The sequence below is a fragment of the Podarcis melisellensis genome (genome assembly GCF_964234715.1).
Source record: "Podarcis melisellensis genome assembly, chromosome: 6".
Taxonomy (NCBI): Eukaryota; Metazoa; Chordata; class Lepidosauria; order Squamata; family Lacertidae; genus Podarcis; species Podarcis melisellensis.
Genome location: NC_138538.1, coordinates 51,432,261 through 51,448,493, shown reverse-complemented (window position 1 = coordinate 51,448,493; position 16,233 = coordinate 51,432,261). Strand labels below are relative to the sequence as shown.

The 16,233-nt window shown below is 39.6% G+C and overlaps 1 protein-coding gene across 6 annotated transcripts in view; it reads right to left on the bottom strand.

Moving 5' to 3' along the window:
- MAST2 (microtubule associated serine/threonine kinase 2) overlaps positions 1–16,233 on the bottom strand; it is a 144,088-nt gene that overhangs the window by 40,435 nt on the left and 87,420 nt on the right. For 4 of the 6 annotated variants that reach the window (XM_081913913.1, XM_081913911.1, XM_081913915.1 and 1 more), the window contains 3 exons: positions 11,900–11,991; positions 4,643–4,718; positions 1,247–1,267 (listed from right to left, as the gene is read on the bottom strand). In XM_081913913.1, coding sequence (XP_081770039.1) covers positions 1,247–1,267; positions 4,643–4,718; positions 11,900–11,991 — 189 coding nt within the window. The remainder of the gene's footprint in view (positions 1–1,246; positions 1,268–4,642; positions 4,719–11,899; positions 11,992–16,233) is intronic. The other 2 variants (XM_081913912.1, XM_081913916.1) reach the window with 1 other exon arrangement.

Genomic DNA, 16,233 nt, shown 5'->3' with positions numbered 1-16,233 from the left:
CAGCAACTGCATGCCCATTCTCTCTGAATGGAGAACTGAAAAATAATTCAACTTCTATGAAACAGTTGGTTCGTCTTAGAATATATATTTTTCAAAGAAATCCTGAGGCCCTTTCTAAAACAAGTAGAAATACAGAGATCTACCATAAGCTATAGGTCTAGCAACCTCAGGACGGATTCTCCTGTGGCTGTCATATTGAAGGTGCTTATAGTTGCTTCTGTTTTACAACTGCTTCATACAGTAGGCTGTTCCCATATGGGCCAGCTTACCACATAGACTGGTCTCCACGCTACCCCCCACCTCTGAAAAGAGTATTCCTGGAAGTAATTTGAAGACACCTATGCAGTACAGCTAATATATTTAACAAAAGGAAATGTATGATTTAGCTCCTTGAGAGGGAGCAGCTGCCACTCAGAAGTTTCAAGAAGCCTTCATATGGCAAATGGATCATTAAAAGTGCCTATTAACAGCTATTAAAGATTTATAACCTTTTTTCTGTCCCCAAAGTCCTCTCTAGCTTAGCACTGCTACAAGGCACAATGTTCCAGTTTAGGCACAACAAGAAAACACCCCTGTGTCTTGCCTAGACGCTACACAAATGCAATACACATTATATTCTGGACTGATATTTAGATTATATCCTACTGAAATTTTCAGAGAACAAAAAAAGCTAAAAATAACTTTGCCATGCAGAAAGGTGGATTTTGAAGTTCAAGTGAAACTGAGGGATTGTCAGATTAGTTATTTCATCATGTTCAGTTCTTTGAGAACAGAACAACATGTTGGATGTAAATAATTGGGCATGTTTTCTGCAGCTCCAGTCCAGAATGCTGATCTGGAAAATAAGAACATTATTGGATGCAGCATAAAAAGCTGCACACCATTAAAGCAAATTGCTAAAGACATGGGATTCTTTAAATCCTGGTCACTAACTATCTTTTAAAAATAAGTTTAAAGCTATTTTATACTATCATGCAGCAGAACTAGACCAACTTCACTAAGCTTGCAGTTCTACACAGAGTTACCTGGAAGTAAATTCTGCTCAAGAGAACTTACTTCTGAGTAGATATATCTAGGATGAGGCTTTAAGATAATGTTTAAAAAACACTTGCTGCTCATTTTAATTGACAAAGTTAGCACCTGAATGCCTAAATGGGGTTATAGCAGCATATAAGCTCACTAGGACAGTAGCATGCAGAAGCATTCCATTTACATTCCACATAATATATATCTGATGTACCATTACCTGTCTGCCCTGTGTCCATGGCTATATAAAAAAATAGTGCCAGTAAAAAAAAACAGGGGGGAAATTGTAAACATAATCTGCTTCTGAAAAAGTAATAAATTGCTGTTTTCATGCTTGTAAATCATCCTGGGAATTTTTATAGATGGAGTGGCATATTTGTTTATATTTGTAGATAAAAATGAAACTGCATATGTGAATGTGGCAAAATTCTGTAGTTTGAAAAAAATAATCCTTTCATTTACATTGCCATAATTCTAATATCACTGAAGCACTCTATTTTGAGAATGGTTCATCTTTGTTTATCAGGTTTTAAAAGCACTCAGAATTTTTATAGTAACAAAATAAATATTCACAAAATAAAACAGCTTGAGATTTATTACAAAACACAGCAAGCCAGAGTGGCAGTATCAAACAAAATATCTAAGCACATTACCCTATATGAAAGGAATTCTAACCAACATATTTGCTTAGTGAAGCAGCACACTGGTTGTCAAAGCATTCTTTTTCTTTGATGATCACTCATAGCCTGACTAAGATTGTCTTCCATGAACACGGTCTTAACAGTGAGTCCGTAAGTGACTGTGGAGGCCAATTCTGGATCCACATGTCCTTCCACAGTTGGGACATAGGTTTCCGGGTAGGAATGGATCACGGTGAGGGTTTCCCAAACGTGCCTTCTTCTTAGCATGTTTCTCCCTTTTGTCCTGAGTTCGAGCATCTTCAAAGTCCACAACACCCTTGGTAAAGGCTGTTCTCCAATTGGAGCACTCGCAGGTCAGTGCTTCCCAGTTGTTGGTGCTTATATTACCTTTTTGTAGATTTGCCTTCACAGAGTCTTTAAACCTCTTTTGTTGACCACCAGCATTACACTTTCCATTTTTAACTTCGGAATAGTGTAGTTGCTTCAGAAGACAATAATCAGGCCTCTGAACAACATGACCAGAAGAATCATTGCTTCAACAATGGTGATATTTGCTTCTTCCAGTACACTGGTATTAGTTCGCCTGTCTTCCCAAGTGAAATGTAAAAATTTTCAGAGACACCATTAATAGAATCTTTCAAGGAGTTGGAGATGGCGTTTATAAGTGGTCCATGTTACACAGTAAGATTGGTAGTACAGTAAGATTGGTAGTAGAATAGTTTTGTAAACACACATTTTGGTTCTCCTGCGAATGTCATGGTCCTCAAATACTCTGTGCTTCAATTGGGAGAAAGCTGCACTCACAGAGCTCAGGTGATGCTGGATTTTGGCATCAATGTCGGCCCTTGTGGAAAGATAACTGCCCAGGTAGGAGAAGTGATCCACACTTTCCAACATTACACCACTGAGTTAGATTTGTGGCATTGCAGAGGGGTTGTTCTGTGCTTGTTGGTGCAGCACTTTAGTTTTTTGGATGTTGAGTGATAGGCCAAGCTTTTCGTAAGCTTCTGCAAAGATATATAGGATACTGAAGCTCTATGACGGAAGTTATGGTAACCTTACTCTTTCCTTTCAGCCTACTCAGATTAAAGAGCTTTCTATCTGTTTGATGCATGACTTCTACCCCGGTGGGGAGTTTCCCTTTGACAATGTGTAGGAACATAGCAATGAAAATAATTAATAGAGTTGGGGCGATAACACAACTCTGTTTAACACCTGACCCCACTGTGAATGGTTCACTTTGAGAGCCATTGTTATCTGTAATAGTTGTTGTCATATTATCATGGAGGAGCTGAAGGATGTTCACAAATTTATCAGGGCAGCCAATTTTCAGGAGGACAGTTCACAGGGCATTATGATTTACAGCTTCAAAGGCCTTAGTCAGGTCAATAAATGCCATATAAAGAGGTTGGTTTTGCTCTCTGCATTTTTCTTGAAGCTGTTGAGCAGCGAAGATCATGTCCCCTGACCCAAGCAATTATTAAAATATTCAGGAGAGAAGAAAAATGCCACCTAAAGAGGATAAAAGCACAGTCTCCAGTCTGGCAAAGTTTTCCCTGCCTCCCAATTTCACTGAAGTGGCTTTGCCTCACACTCTTTTGGATCATGGAAGCTGGGGGAAGGGTCTCATGTGCCATGATCCAGTGTCGGTTGCCTCATGTAGCATAGCTGTTTTGTGAATGACATAGGACTGGCCTTTATGGTAGCTGGCCCTCCTCCCACTATCTGTCTCCTGTGAGCACAGGAAGAGAGAAGGAGAATAACTAGTCACAGATCTTGTGAGATAATTCACTACAGTAAGACCACTTGCGACTGAGGAAGACCCAAGCTTTAGGAACAGTTGTAAAGACACTGCAACATGGCTTAAGTGCCCGGAACTGTGTGTGTTTGCTGTAGGCTGGAAAGAGTTGGGAAAGCAATTGATGAAGCAAGGCACAGGCTCACTATTTGCATAATGTATTGCAGTATGAGCAAAGGGTAGCATTGGGTGTTATTCAGTTATCCTTGAAAAAATACACTGATGCAATGAGTAATGGATGGGAGTTGGCATTGTTTGCTTCCCCCTTTTTCGTTGTACCCAGGGTTTACTTTGGGGGGGGGGAGAGCTGCTTCAAACATCCAAGCATATTATGGATAGCCTGGTGTTATTTTGGGCAGCCAGATATTTAAAAAGTCATTTCCGAAATAGATGACCAAAAGATAAACGCTTTCTTTCTAAATAGCCAGCTCACTCGGTCTTCCCTCTAATGAGAAGGAAGGCCTTGGTAGGCCAGGAAACTCGTAGACAGAATAGAAAGATAAAGGCAAGCAAAAGAAACCAGGTGTTCCAGTGCAATGAACCATTGGGAAAGGATGACAAATACCCCACAGCCCAAAAGTTAATACCAAACAACTATAAAAAATCTTGCTAACCAAATCTATGCCCTGAAAAAACAAACAGGCAAGCAAACAGTGCCATCCAATAATGCAAAAGCTATTATGGGAGTACCTGAGCCACATACAGAAGCTGCATCTTACCCACAAAAATGGGCTGTCAGAGGTAAGTTTTGATTCTCTGACTGTTTTGCCAATCAGTGTTTGCCTATAACTTACAAGTGCTGACTGGGCAGGGTTCCACGCTGGTAGCCTTTAAAGCACTTTATTTCAAACAAGCATTCCCCATATGGTCTGTGAACAGAATTGGCAAAGGCCATTTTCATCTGTCCCAATCTGGAAACAGCATTTGCCTAGGCCAGGCAGTCTTCATGTGTGTACTTTTTTCTTTCATTTTTTCCCCTTTTGCTTGCTTTTTTGCAATGCCTCACATTCTGAATGAGAAGCTAACAAAAATGTTTTTAAAAAAATATTCTTGAGAATCAAGTTAAGTGGGTCAGTCAAGAACACAACACCAAATTACTTTAAGCAACAAGCAAAAAAGAACTGCCTCATGAGGCTTTTACATGCAAATCAGAACTAAAATGTGCATGCATACATACCTCCGGGCAGGAACGAAGGAAAAGTGAGAGGGTGCATTTGGGGAGAAATTTCTGGGACTGTCCAACGGACTTCCACCTGTTCAGAAAATTACAAAATGTTGACATTTGCTGTGCATTCAAAACTATTTCTGTTATTGTAATTTGATGAGTGCCTCAATGCTGTACATGTCACTGAGATTTCTATGTTCAGATGACTGTAACCAATTTTTACTATCTATTTTTACTCTACATCAGTTTAAAGGCACTGATCTTTCATTGTTTCTATAGGAGCAAATGTAAAGTTATCTGAATATGGGAACTGATGAATTAGCATTAAAATAACCAGGATACCTGATTAGAGTAACATATGATTACCTACTTTTGTAGTGATCTAATACATTCAAGATGTGGCAGCATTCAGTAGAAGATTGACATTTTAAGCAATAGATGTAGCTTGACCCGACAAATGTGATTAGTAAAATGTTTATAAACTGGTGGTGTTAACAAGTGCAACACAGCACATAATCTGCTAGATAGCACACTCTGACTTCTCAATAACAGTTTGATAGGGGTTTCTGTGGCACACACACACCCCCCATTCTGGAATTTTAATTAGATCCCAGGTGAGATATTTCCCAGCTCAAGATGAAAAACAATTAGCAGCTCTATTCTACTTGTCAAGGTGAAAACACTGAAAACAGAAGGGAGAAGGGGAATGTAGGAACTGTAGTTCGTCCTATGTAGTATTATTTCTTGTAATATTCTATGGGTTGGACCCATACTTGCTCATTCCATTTATGGAAGGAACCAGGATCCTGTAGAGGCTTCCCCACTGGAGGAAGGGATTAATTTTTGCAGATTCTCTATGCAGGCCCCACAATCACCTCCCCAACTCTCGAAAGCAGCTTTCCAGGGACACAGGGAGCTACAGGAGGAGGAAGGAGGAACTGGCAAAAATAACCTCCCCACCCTCTTTCTCAAGCATGAACAGAACTGTGCTCATTACAAGTTTGAATCCAACCGTATGTTTTAAACAACTCATCAATCGGGGGGGGGGGGGATAGGAGGCAGGCAGGACCATGAGCGGCAGCAGTCAGAGGGTTAGGCAATGAAGATGGAGGGACGTTCCACAGGTGTAGAAATGAGTGGAAGTACACTATCTGCACTTCCCTACATCAATGTACCTCTACAGTTGCGGCAAACAATAAATATGCCAGCATAAGCTTGCAGTCTATGAAACATGAGGAAAACAGTTCAAATAGTAGGGCTTACATAACATTAAGAATATACTGATAGAAATACACACAAATTTGCTGACATAAAATAAACTAATCTCCATTGTAGGAGTTTTTGTCATGTGACACACATGAGTCTTTGTGTTAACTAAAAATCTAAATAGCAGCATATGTTGCAAGTGTGCATTTTATTTGTATAAATGATTTTTGCAAATGGTTGGATTCTGACAGTGTTGCTCCCACTGTCTGTCAGCCTTAGGATCTGCAGGAGAAGCCCTGCTTGGAGTTCCATCAACAGCTTGGTCTTCTCTGTTATGGCCCCCTGGTGTATCCCACTGGATACAGTTGCCCCCCATTTTAATTAGTTTTTCAACATTAAGATGTAACTATTCCTTCATAGCCAGAGAGGTGACTAATTTATAGAATCCATTCCTATTTCATGACTACTTTCTTATTATGTATAGATTTCTAGGTTTCTATGGTTTACGTAATATATTGTTTTTAACTGAAATGTTGTGAACCAGCCTGGAACATTCAGGCTGAACAGTGGGCTATTAAAAAAAAAAAAAGCAGGGTATCTCTCTCCACGATGGATGTTTAAATTGTGATTAGGTGAAAGCCTCTGATTGAATATGACTATTTTAATGCTTTATAGTGAGCAATTGTATACTGGGCTCCCAAACTCAAATCTCTTCAAATTCTATGGCAACATGTGACAAATGCATTTTTAAAAACAACAACAATGAAAACCTTGGCAGCAGTGCCAATCATTCTAAGAGCTTTAAGCCACTCTCCATGAAGCATTTGATTAGGACCATCAATCTCTAAAATCCTATTAGCCTCAATCCAGATATCACGTTCTCTAGAAAATTCATGTTGTGAATTTCAAATTAACAGACAGAACATTTAATCAAGCTGGATACATTATGGAAAAGTTAAAAAATAATTATTTGAACATGTAAAATTAAAGTCAAGCTAATCCACTACTACCCATTAGGACAACAGCAGAATTTGGTAATCTCTGTGTGTGCACGCACGTAATGCAATAGTGACAGATATTTATAAGCAATTATTATTATCAAGGCAAATGCCAGGGAAACTGCTCACAAGACCCCCATAAAGATCTGAACAAGTCCTCACTGTCTATACTACAAAAAAAGTTGGTATTGGCAAGCCTCTTCTCATTGATGGTGTCATCTGTCTGTGATTCTGCATGTATAAGAAGAAGCAATCCAAGAATACCCTCCTGTCACTAAGGAGTGAAAATGCAATAAATATTTAAATTACATTTCACAACGGTAGACCATAATGAGACAGTAAGAAATGCACAACTCTTAGCAGAAATACTCCCCCCCCCCCCCGGTCCCCGTTTACGTTAGTACCATCTTGCCCCTGGGACAGATGTCTATGGAGAAGAAAAGGGCACCACTGCTGCAACACCATTTTACTGTGCCGTTACCAAAAGTAGAGCGCTCTGTTTGGTCATTAAAGCTGACAGGCAACAAGGTGGTGGTCTTGCTGCTCAAATGCTTACACAGATTTAATGATCAGGTGGCAAGGGATCTAGAATCAAAGGGTTCTCAAATATCTCTTAACACCTCGCAAGTTGCTGCTTCTTATTTCTTCCATATATTGGTGCTGCCGCCTATTATTCTTAAACACACACACACAAATATCAAGCAGCTCCAGTAATTGTTTGCATCACTACTTTGAAAGATGATGTACAATAAAAACATCCATATAACAGTGTATTCATTTGAAAACTGAATTATTACTCATTTCACCTATAAACCTTTGAGGTTATTTCCAGTGAAATTATTTTTGAAAAATGTCCATTGAAACCTCTTGGGAATGTGTAAATTCTTTTTACATTAGAAATGTATATTTTAGGACCCTCCCTATTTTTACGATTGTATGCTGTTCTGATTTGTTTTTAATGTTGTGTTTTAAATGGTTGTAACCTGTCCTGGGACCTCAGTGTGAAGAGTGGGTTATAAATTTATTGTTGCAACTGGGACATCTTTTCATGCATAGTGGGAGTGGGGAATAATAAAACATATTTTGGTCTTGGGTATCTGATACAATTTAAACATTAACTTAAGATACCTTGCCTATCCAATCCAGTGGGAGGAGTCATTCAATCAAGTGAATATCCTCTAGTTCAGTGTTTCCCAACCTTGTGCCTCCAGATGTTTTTGGCCTACAACTCCCATCATCCCTAGCTAGCAAGACCAGTGGTCAGGGATGATGGGAATTGTAGTTCAAAAACAGCTGGAGGCACAAGGTTGGGAAACACTGCTCTAGTTAACTCTGACAAACTTGTAATGACAAAGATAATTGAATCACTTCTTTGATCTAGTTTGACTCTGTACTAGGTATTCTGTAATCTGTGTTTGTAACTGGTTTCTGTTATGAAAGCAACAAAATTATTAGACCATCATAATAATTTCTTTTACATTTCTCAGCTACAGGATTCTGTCTTTAGAATAGTGCTTCCTAGAATTCTGAAATGCTTGTTCTGTCAAAGGCAAACAGGCAACTGTTTAAACTCTCCTTTGAGAACTTAAGGAAGTTCTTGGATTCCAGTAGAATAATCAGAGGACCAGATGGCTCATTCTAGTTGAACTGCTACTATTCCTTCGGTTTTGCTGTCCAAAGAGGATATGGGGATACACTTTGAACAGAATGAACTGTAGCGTTTCACTAAAAACATGAAAGCCAACAATTCCCACTTTTTCGGTATTCTATTCATACTTCTTGGCATTTCTTGGCAGGATAATTATAGCATCTGGTGTTCCCCAGGAGGACTGGATCAATGCCAACTTTTAGGGCTGTCTGGGTCAGTATCTCCGGAAAGAGAGATATCAGCTCTCTTAGCTTTTATGAAGCAGAGAATACTGAAGTTTAATCGGAGATACCCTGAAATATTAGCAGCATTTAAATGTACTTCCAAAGCATCATTTGGTACTATCAAGAAAGAGCCGCAAAACAGACACACACCCGAAGTGATTTTTTAAACACTGTTAGAAACCCACGATATATAAGCTAGGTGACAAATGGCTCCTTAAACCAGGGTTACAGTTGCCAAAACAGAATGCCTAGTTGCCATTTCTGGGCCAAACGGCTCAAAAGTCTTATGCGTTGCTGGTGTGTGACAATGCTTTTGCCTGGTGCCTAAAGATATGTAACAAAGGTGCCAGGCGAGCCTCCCTGGAGAGAGCATTCCACAAGCTGGGAGACACTGAAGAAAAGGTCCACTCTTGTGTTGCCACCCTCCGGAGCTCTCATTTAAGAAGCAAATGAAGAAGGGCCTCATGATGATAATAGCAGGGTCTGAGTGAGTTCATATGGGGAGAGGCGGTCCTTGATGTACTATGGTCCAGAACCATTTAAGGCAGGCATGGCCAAACATGGCCCTCCAGATGAGTTGGGACTACAATTCCCATCATCCCTGACCACTGGTCCTGTTAGCTAGGCATGATGGGAGTTGTAGTCCCAAAACATCTGCAGGGCCAAGTTTGGCCATGCCTGATTTAAAGCTTTATGAGTAAAACCAGCACTTTGATTTGGGCCTGTAAACTAATTGGCAGCCAGTGAAATTGGGCCAGGAATGGAGGTTTATGTTCAAAGTTTCTTGCCTGGGTAACCTGTCTGGCCGCTGAATACTGCACCAGCTGACATTTCCAAACCATCTTCACTGCAGTCATCTAACCTTAATATTACCAGAGCATAGATTGCAGACATTAGGCTTGTTGGGGGATTGATCATTCGTTTTGCAGAAAACTGAATAAGTTTCTGTTAATTGGAAATGGAGAATGTCCCAGAAACTGACCCGAGAAGCCTAACTACTTACACTGGTGCAAGACAAGGATCAGGAGTTAATTTTGAACAGCCAGGAACCTGTAGCCTCAAAAGGCTGGTCTTTAGTTTCTCTTTCGAGCTAGAGAGCCAGAGAAACAGCTAGAGAAAGATTCAGTGAGAGTGTGTGTGTTAGTTTCTCTCACTGCCTGCAACTGATGAAACTACTACTACAACTGCTGCTGGTATGGATTAATGATGTATTCTGCTGTATGCTGTATGAGATGTCTGGCTGCTGGGATCAGTAGCCTAAGCGGACTATTCTGTATATATTGCAACAGTTACGCTTAATGCCGGCAATAAAGAGCAAATTGTCTGGACTGCTTCTGTGTCTTGAGTGTTATCTATCAGGGCAACTCCCACATGCAAGAGCCACGTGTAAACTAACTCTGCTGGAAGTGTGCTAGGCATGTGATTTATGCCAAGAGGTGAAGGCCACAAATCCTGACTAGGCTATCCCGGTCCAAATAGGGGCACAGCTGAGCCACCAGCCCAAGATGATGGATGGCACTCCACACCACTGAGGTCACCTAAGCCCCATGTGACAGCTATGGATCCCAAAGTACCCCCAAGTTATCCACTCCTTCAAGAGCAGGCAGCTCATCTGGTCTAGTGAATCACCCACTAACAGTGCCTCAGTCTTATCTGGATTGAGTTTCAGTTTATTGGCTCTCATTCAGTCCATTACTGTGACAAGAAAATGGTCCAGCACATCCACTGCCACAGCTGTATATGGAAAAGAGAAGTAGAGCTGTGCCTCATCAGCATATTGCTGACAATGTACTCCAAAGCTCTGGATGGCTCCACTCAGCGGTTTCATGTAGATGTTAACAGCCTGGGGAATAAAAATGGACCTTGAGGAACCCTACACTGAAGTCTCCATGGGATCGAAGAGCACTCCCCAAGCATCACCCTCTGGAAACAGTCATCCAAATAGGACCGGAATCACAAAGCAGTGCCACCCATCCCTAACTCAGACAGCTGCTCCAGAAGGATACCATGGTCGATGGTATCGAAAACCACTGTGAGGTCAAAGAGAATTAACAAGGGCAGATTTCTCCTGTGTCTCTCCTGAGGTCATCATGCAGAGTGACAAAAGCAGATTCCGTGAAATTCCGCAGATCCAATTGAAATGAATCTAGAAAATCAGTTTCCTTTGAGAGCACCAGCATCTAGTCTGCAATCCACCAGCTCAGGAACCTGACCCACAAAGCGGAGTCTGAGAACTGACTGGTTCCAGTAACAACTTCAAATTGCTTTCTTTGGACCTTGGGATTTTGAAAACAAAAACAGCTGTTGCAGCATGTATTGTATCAACTAAAGCAATAAAACGGTGCCTTTAGAAACGGGGTCAATGCAAAGGTCGATGGCATGTTCAATATGCTTTTAGAGCAAACTCATTTAAATGGACCATTTTCTATTATTAAAGAACAACAAGTTCATTGGACTGATCTGATCTAGGGATAATATGTTTTAGAGGGATTAGGTAGGAAATCGCTCTGGAAATATTTTCAATAAAATATAAATATTTTTTAAATGAATGATTGCAGGGTGGGGGATAAAATAACAAGGAAAGATGTGGTGTGGTGGGTACTGAAATGTGCCCGGAAATGCTATTCAGGGGAGTTTGCTGGTTACTCTTCCAATGTGGTTTGCTCCATCTTGATCTTCGTTTCCCAACTGTAACTGAGCTCACAACATGTTTCCCTATCATAGTGAAGTGCTTGTATGGATCCCTGCCCAAGACAAATAAAACACTTTTTAGATGAATCAAAAGAAAAAGAAATGAGAGAATTGGGAGAAGTGCTCTGGAGAATAAATAACATGAAACAGAAACTGTCTCACTTAGAGGTAAGAGAGAAGTTAACAAAGCATAAATGCAACATTAAAAAGTCTATACAAAAAGTAAACTTCAGACTGTTTTTAAAATGCTTTGAAACTAAGAACGGCAGTCCTTCAAACAGAGGTGATTAATTGCATTATGACATGATGCCCAAGCTACAAACCAAAAACAGATGCTATTCCTACTGTCAAAATTAGGGACACAAATTATTAATGAGCTCTGATTCACTTCAGTCACAAATACCAAATTCACTTCAAAAACTGATGCCCAGCATTGTGAGAACAATAGCTGCTCTGTCAAAAAAGATTTACAGAAAAGGGGGGGTGGGAATATTGTCATTACCTGCATGGCCATGGAGTGGAGAATGTGGTCGAGGAAGTGTTGGAGATGTGCTGGAGGTTACAATCAAGCTCTTTCTATTACTGGTCCTACAACTGAAATGAAAGGCAAAGAGAAGCAAATACTGAAATAGGAGAAATACTTTTGTTAGGGCATTGACAATGACTCTAGAGGAATGATATTCAATTTTACTCTAGATTTAAAGAAATCAATGTAATACTTTTCTTGATTTTGATTTACTTTATAGAAATCTTAGACACTAAAAGTAGAAAATAGTATCAATAACTGTCCGTGAATCGCATTATCAAAAGAAAAAAAGAACTTTGATAATTAAGGAGGAAACTAATATAATACGCATGTAAGGTACATATATTAGCCAAGGTATTTGGTAAAGTTTTACCAAATGAGATTACATGAAGTATTCCTAGTTTATGGAAGAAAGGAAGTAATGAATGGCTATACAAAAACTGGCTGTAATTAAAATGCTGCTTCTTGTTTCAAGTAGTACCAGTAAAGGTCAAGGATTCCTACCTGAGAAAAGCATAGCAATTAAAATTTTCGAACACAGGTTAAACACACACCTCATCACCAAGGCTTCTGTGAGGAGCGGATTCATTTGAGGAGCTGGTTTGAGTTAAATGACAATGGCACTGTGTGAGCTTTTTTGCACACGTCGGTCTTTAGAAGTCCCTCAGATTGTTATATTGCTCAGCAATATAATAGGTTTTATAGGTACCATACCTGCAAGAACCCTTTTGGCCAAGCCCCACCCTTACCTGCCCCACATTAAACATCATACATGACATCAGGTGCAAGGCAGGTAGAGCAGCTTAGCCACAAAGGCCTCACAAGCCAAATGTGATGGTGGGGGGGGGGGCCTGCAGGCTGCTGTTTCACACCCTTGATTTTAAAGAAGAGCAAGTAAAAAACTGTATGATCAGATGGGAATAAATATCTAGGAAGATCTAGAACATTTGATATTTGCAAGTTTACATTGGAGGGTTTTTATTGGTAAGTCAAGGCACACCATTCTAACATGTTTACTTAGAAACCTAAAAAAGGAAATAACTTCTAATTTTGTGCATCAGTTACATTTTTTTAAGCTTTTCATCAAAAAGGGATACCAGTTATATTGAAAGCACAGATAATAATACTCTGTTAAAAGAATTTAAACCATTGTGAGCATCTCTGATAAGAGTGGGTAGAGAAACAAGAGAAAATTAATGTACAAGGGGGAAAAATCAAATGCTGGCCCCAGAACACAATTAATTTGTATCCTTTTGTTTGAAGACTCAATACTTCGACAGAAGGCACATTGGGATAACACATGCAAACGAAATGAGCTTTTAAACACCCCGATAATCATTTGTTGTTCTTTTGTGTCTCTGAATATTTTTATTTAAAGACAAGTTTACTGTTATTCAAGAGAAGCTAAAGCACATTAAGGAAAATGGATCAAGTTACCAACCATAACCTAAAGCACCATTAAGCTGCTGTTCTACCTCTTTGGTATACTTAAAATGTTCAGTAAAGTATCAAATTGCTCTTTTGAGTAAGAGAGTCCATTCAAAATGTGTCTGCTACTACACCACATACAGTATGCAAATATTGATCTTCAGTCTTGTGCTGTTAAGCCTCAGTTTATAAAATACATTCACAAAGTGTCTTCAAATTAATGCTCTGCTTCGGATTCTCCAGAAACACATTTAAGAGATTAGTTGGGGGCAAAGTACGGTAATGACTCAAGCAATGAAACTGACAGTTGTGCCCTGAATATAGGATGGTCCAAGTAATAAACTTATTAGTGAAATAGTAGTTTTGCTGGAGGACTCCTGGAGATAGGGCCTTATCCTCCTCCTCCTCCTCCTCCTCCAACCAGTGGGGCCATGTTAGGTGCTACTGGCAAGAGTGGGGAAGCCTTCCCTGTCTCTCCACTGGCTCCCCCACTCCTCCATGTGTGACTGGCAGAAAGAGCTACTAGATAATGTCCTCTGTTCATTATTCCCATTGAGAGGAGAGGAAAAGCTGAGATAGAAAGAACGTCAAGACAACTCATTTTACATGCTTTCCTCCTTCCTGTCTTTTTACTTGTGCACAGACATCCCCAAGTTGGGAAATGCAAGAGTCAGGCAGCATCTGTCAAGGAGCTACATTCTGTTTCAGGATTATTGACTGCCAGCTCAACTATTACAACATTTGAAAACTATTTGAGGTTCATCCTAATTATAACTTCCACGAATGTCACCTGTTTTATTATAAACTGCATTATACATAATGCATATTTGGCAAAATTTACATGTTATGAAGGATTTTAAAAGCTTCCAATAATTTCAAAAAGCAAAACAATAATTTAAGAGACCTGCAACAATACTGAATGTTACTATGGGGACAGAAAGCACAGGGAATTATTTGTGTTACATAGGGTTAACCATGCACTCCTGTAAGTAAAAATAACATTTGTTACATGTGTTTAAGAGTTCCCAAAGCATTCTTGAAACTCAACACTATGGAACACTGGCCTGAGATATTGTTGACATGATACTGCACCGCAGCTCTCTAACAGTGTTGGATCAACAAGGTATGAGAGCATTTACAGGAATAGGCGGAAGAAAAAGCAGGCATGCATATGCTGTAAAATGGATAATACTGCCTCCAATAAGGTTGTTTTCAGGCCAAGAACTTGTTTACCGATCACATAAAAGCTGTATCAAAATAGCTCCCACCATTTTGATCCCTACCTGCTTCACTCCAATTTATTGCTTGTTTTCAACAATGCTTGATATTTTCAGCATTAAAAACACAATGGCTTCACAGTGGGCTAATGTTTATGGAAGCAGTCATTTAAAAGCAGCTACTTTTAAGGGTCATTTAAAATAAAATGTTAGAAAGTAATCTGCATCTATAGTCCTCATTCTTATGAAGCACTACACCATGGTTTAGCTCCTGTATGTGCACATACTGGAATGAGCCTGGGCAAAATCTTGGGCCTATTGGGCTCCTCTTTCACTTTTTCCTTCCACACAGCTGAGAGAAGAGGCTTGTCAACATTACATTCAGTTTTCCCTAATCCCGGCTTGTATGCGAAGCAACAACATGATTCATCACAAATTCTGGTTGGTTGTGCAAGACAGCTTCATAAGCCATGATTTGCACTTGTTTTGAAACTGACTGGAGCTTGTAATGAACCATGACCCCCAGTTCCCACACAAGGCCAAGCTCAGAAGACATGTAGACACTCACATATACACACAACCAGGCCTCAATGGATGGAACTGGCAGAAAGAATAGAGATGTGACGTACTATTCTGCTCCTACAACATCGTAAGTAAATGAATTCTTGCTCCTTCCTTTGTGTTTAAATTCTCAGACAGGGTCCTACCAGTTGCAAACACAATATTTCTCCCTACTATTGTTGCAGCAAACGTGAAAATCACATCTGTTGAACACTGAGAACCACAAAACAATTTCTTTATAGCTTTGGCATTGGACAACTAGCACATGCTTCAATAATCCAGTCCATGTCTTTAAAACAACGTCTTCACCTGGGTCCATGAAACTTTATGAATTGTTTAAACAGTCAGCATCCACCTATTCATAATGTCTTGTACACATAGTGAAGAAAAAGTCTCCACATTTTCCTGCCTATGTCAGAGGAGGAGATGGAGAGGACCTTCACTGCGAGACCATGCATGGTGTTATTGTCCCATAATACATTTCAAGATTGAAGGCTCATCACAGAACTGCAGGAAACTCCAGCTATAACTAATTTTGTTCCATCCCTTCAGGAACCCAGCTTGTAGTGACAAAAACATTGCAAATCTCAGGGATGATCTTTCTTAACACTATTAAGAGAAATTTTTCTTTATGAGAAATAGATATTTTGAAGATGAAAACAAATATTAATCTTTTTCTTTACAATGCAGCAAAGCATATAAGTCTAAAACTGACATGTTAATGAAAGCACCAGCTGCACAGCAACATTAACTAGATATGGGAGTTATAGCTCTAATTATAGTAATTTAGAGATGGAAGCAATTTTGTAAGCAATTGCACTACTGACAACAGGAATAATTAAGTCCTTCAAAATAGATAAGAACAAGAAAGCATCCAGGATAAGATTGCCTTCATACTCAGCAACAGTTTAAAAAGGTATCTTTGTTAGAATAAATGAACTAAGTGTTATCTGTTTGCATTACACTGTGCCACAAACAAGATTGGTCAACGTACTTCTTATTAATCTCTCTTGTACACTGTGAGTGAAGTAACAAATTAGTATCAAAGTAACTAAAGTATGCATTCTATAATGGGATGGAATTTGTGACAAAGGGAAGCCTTTC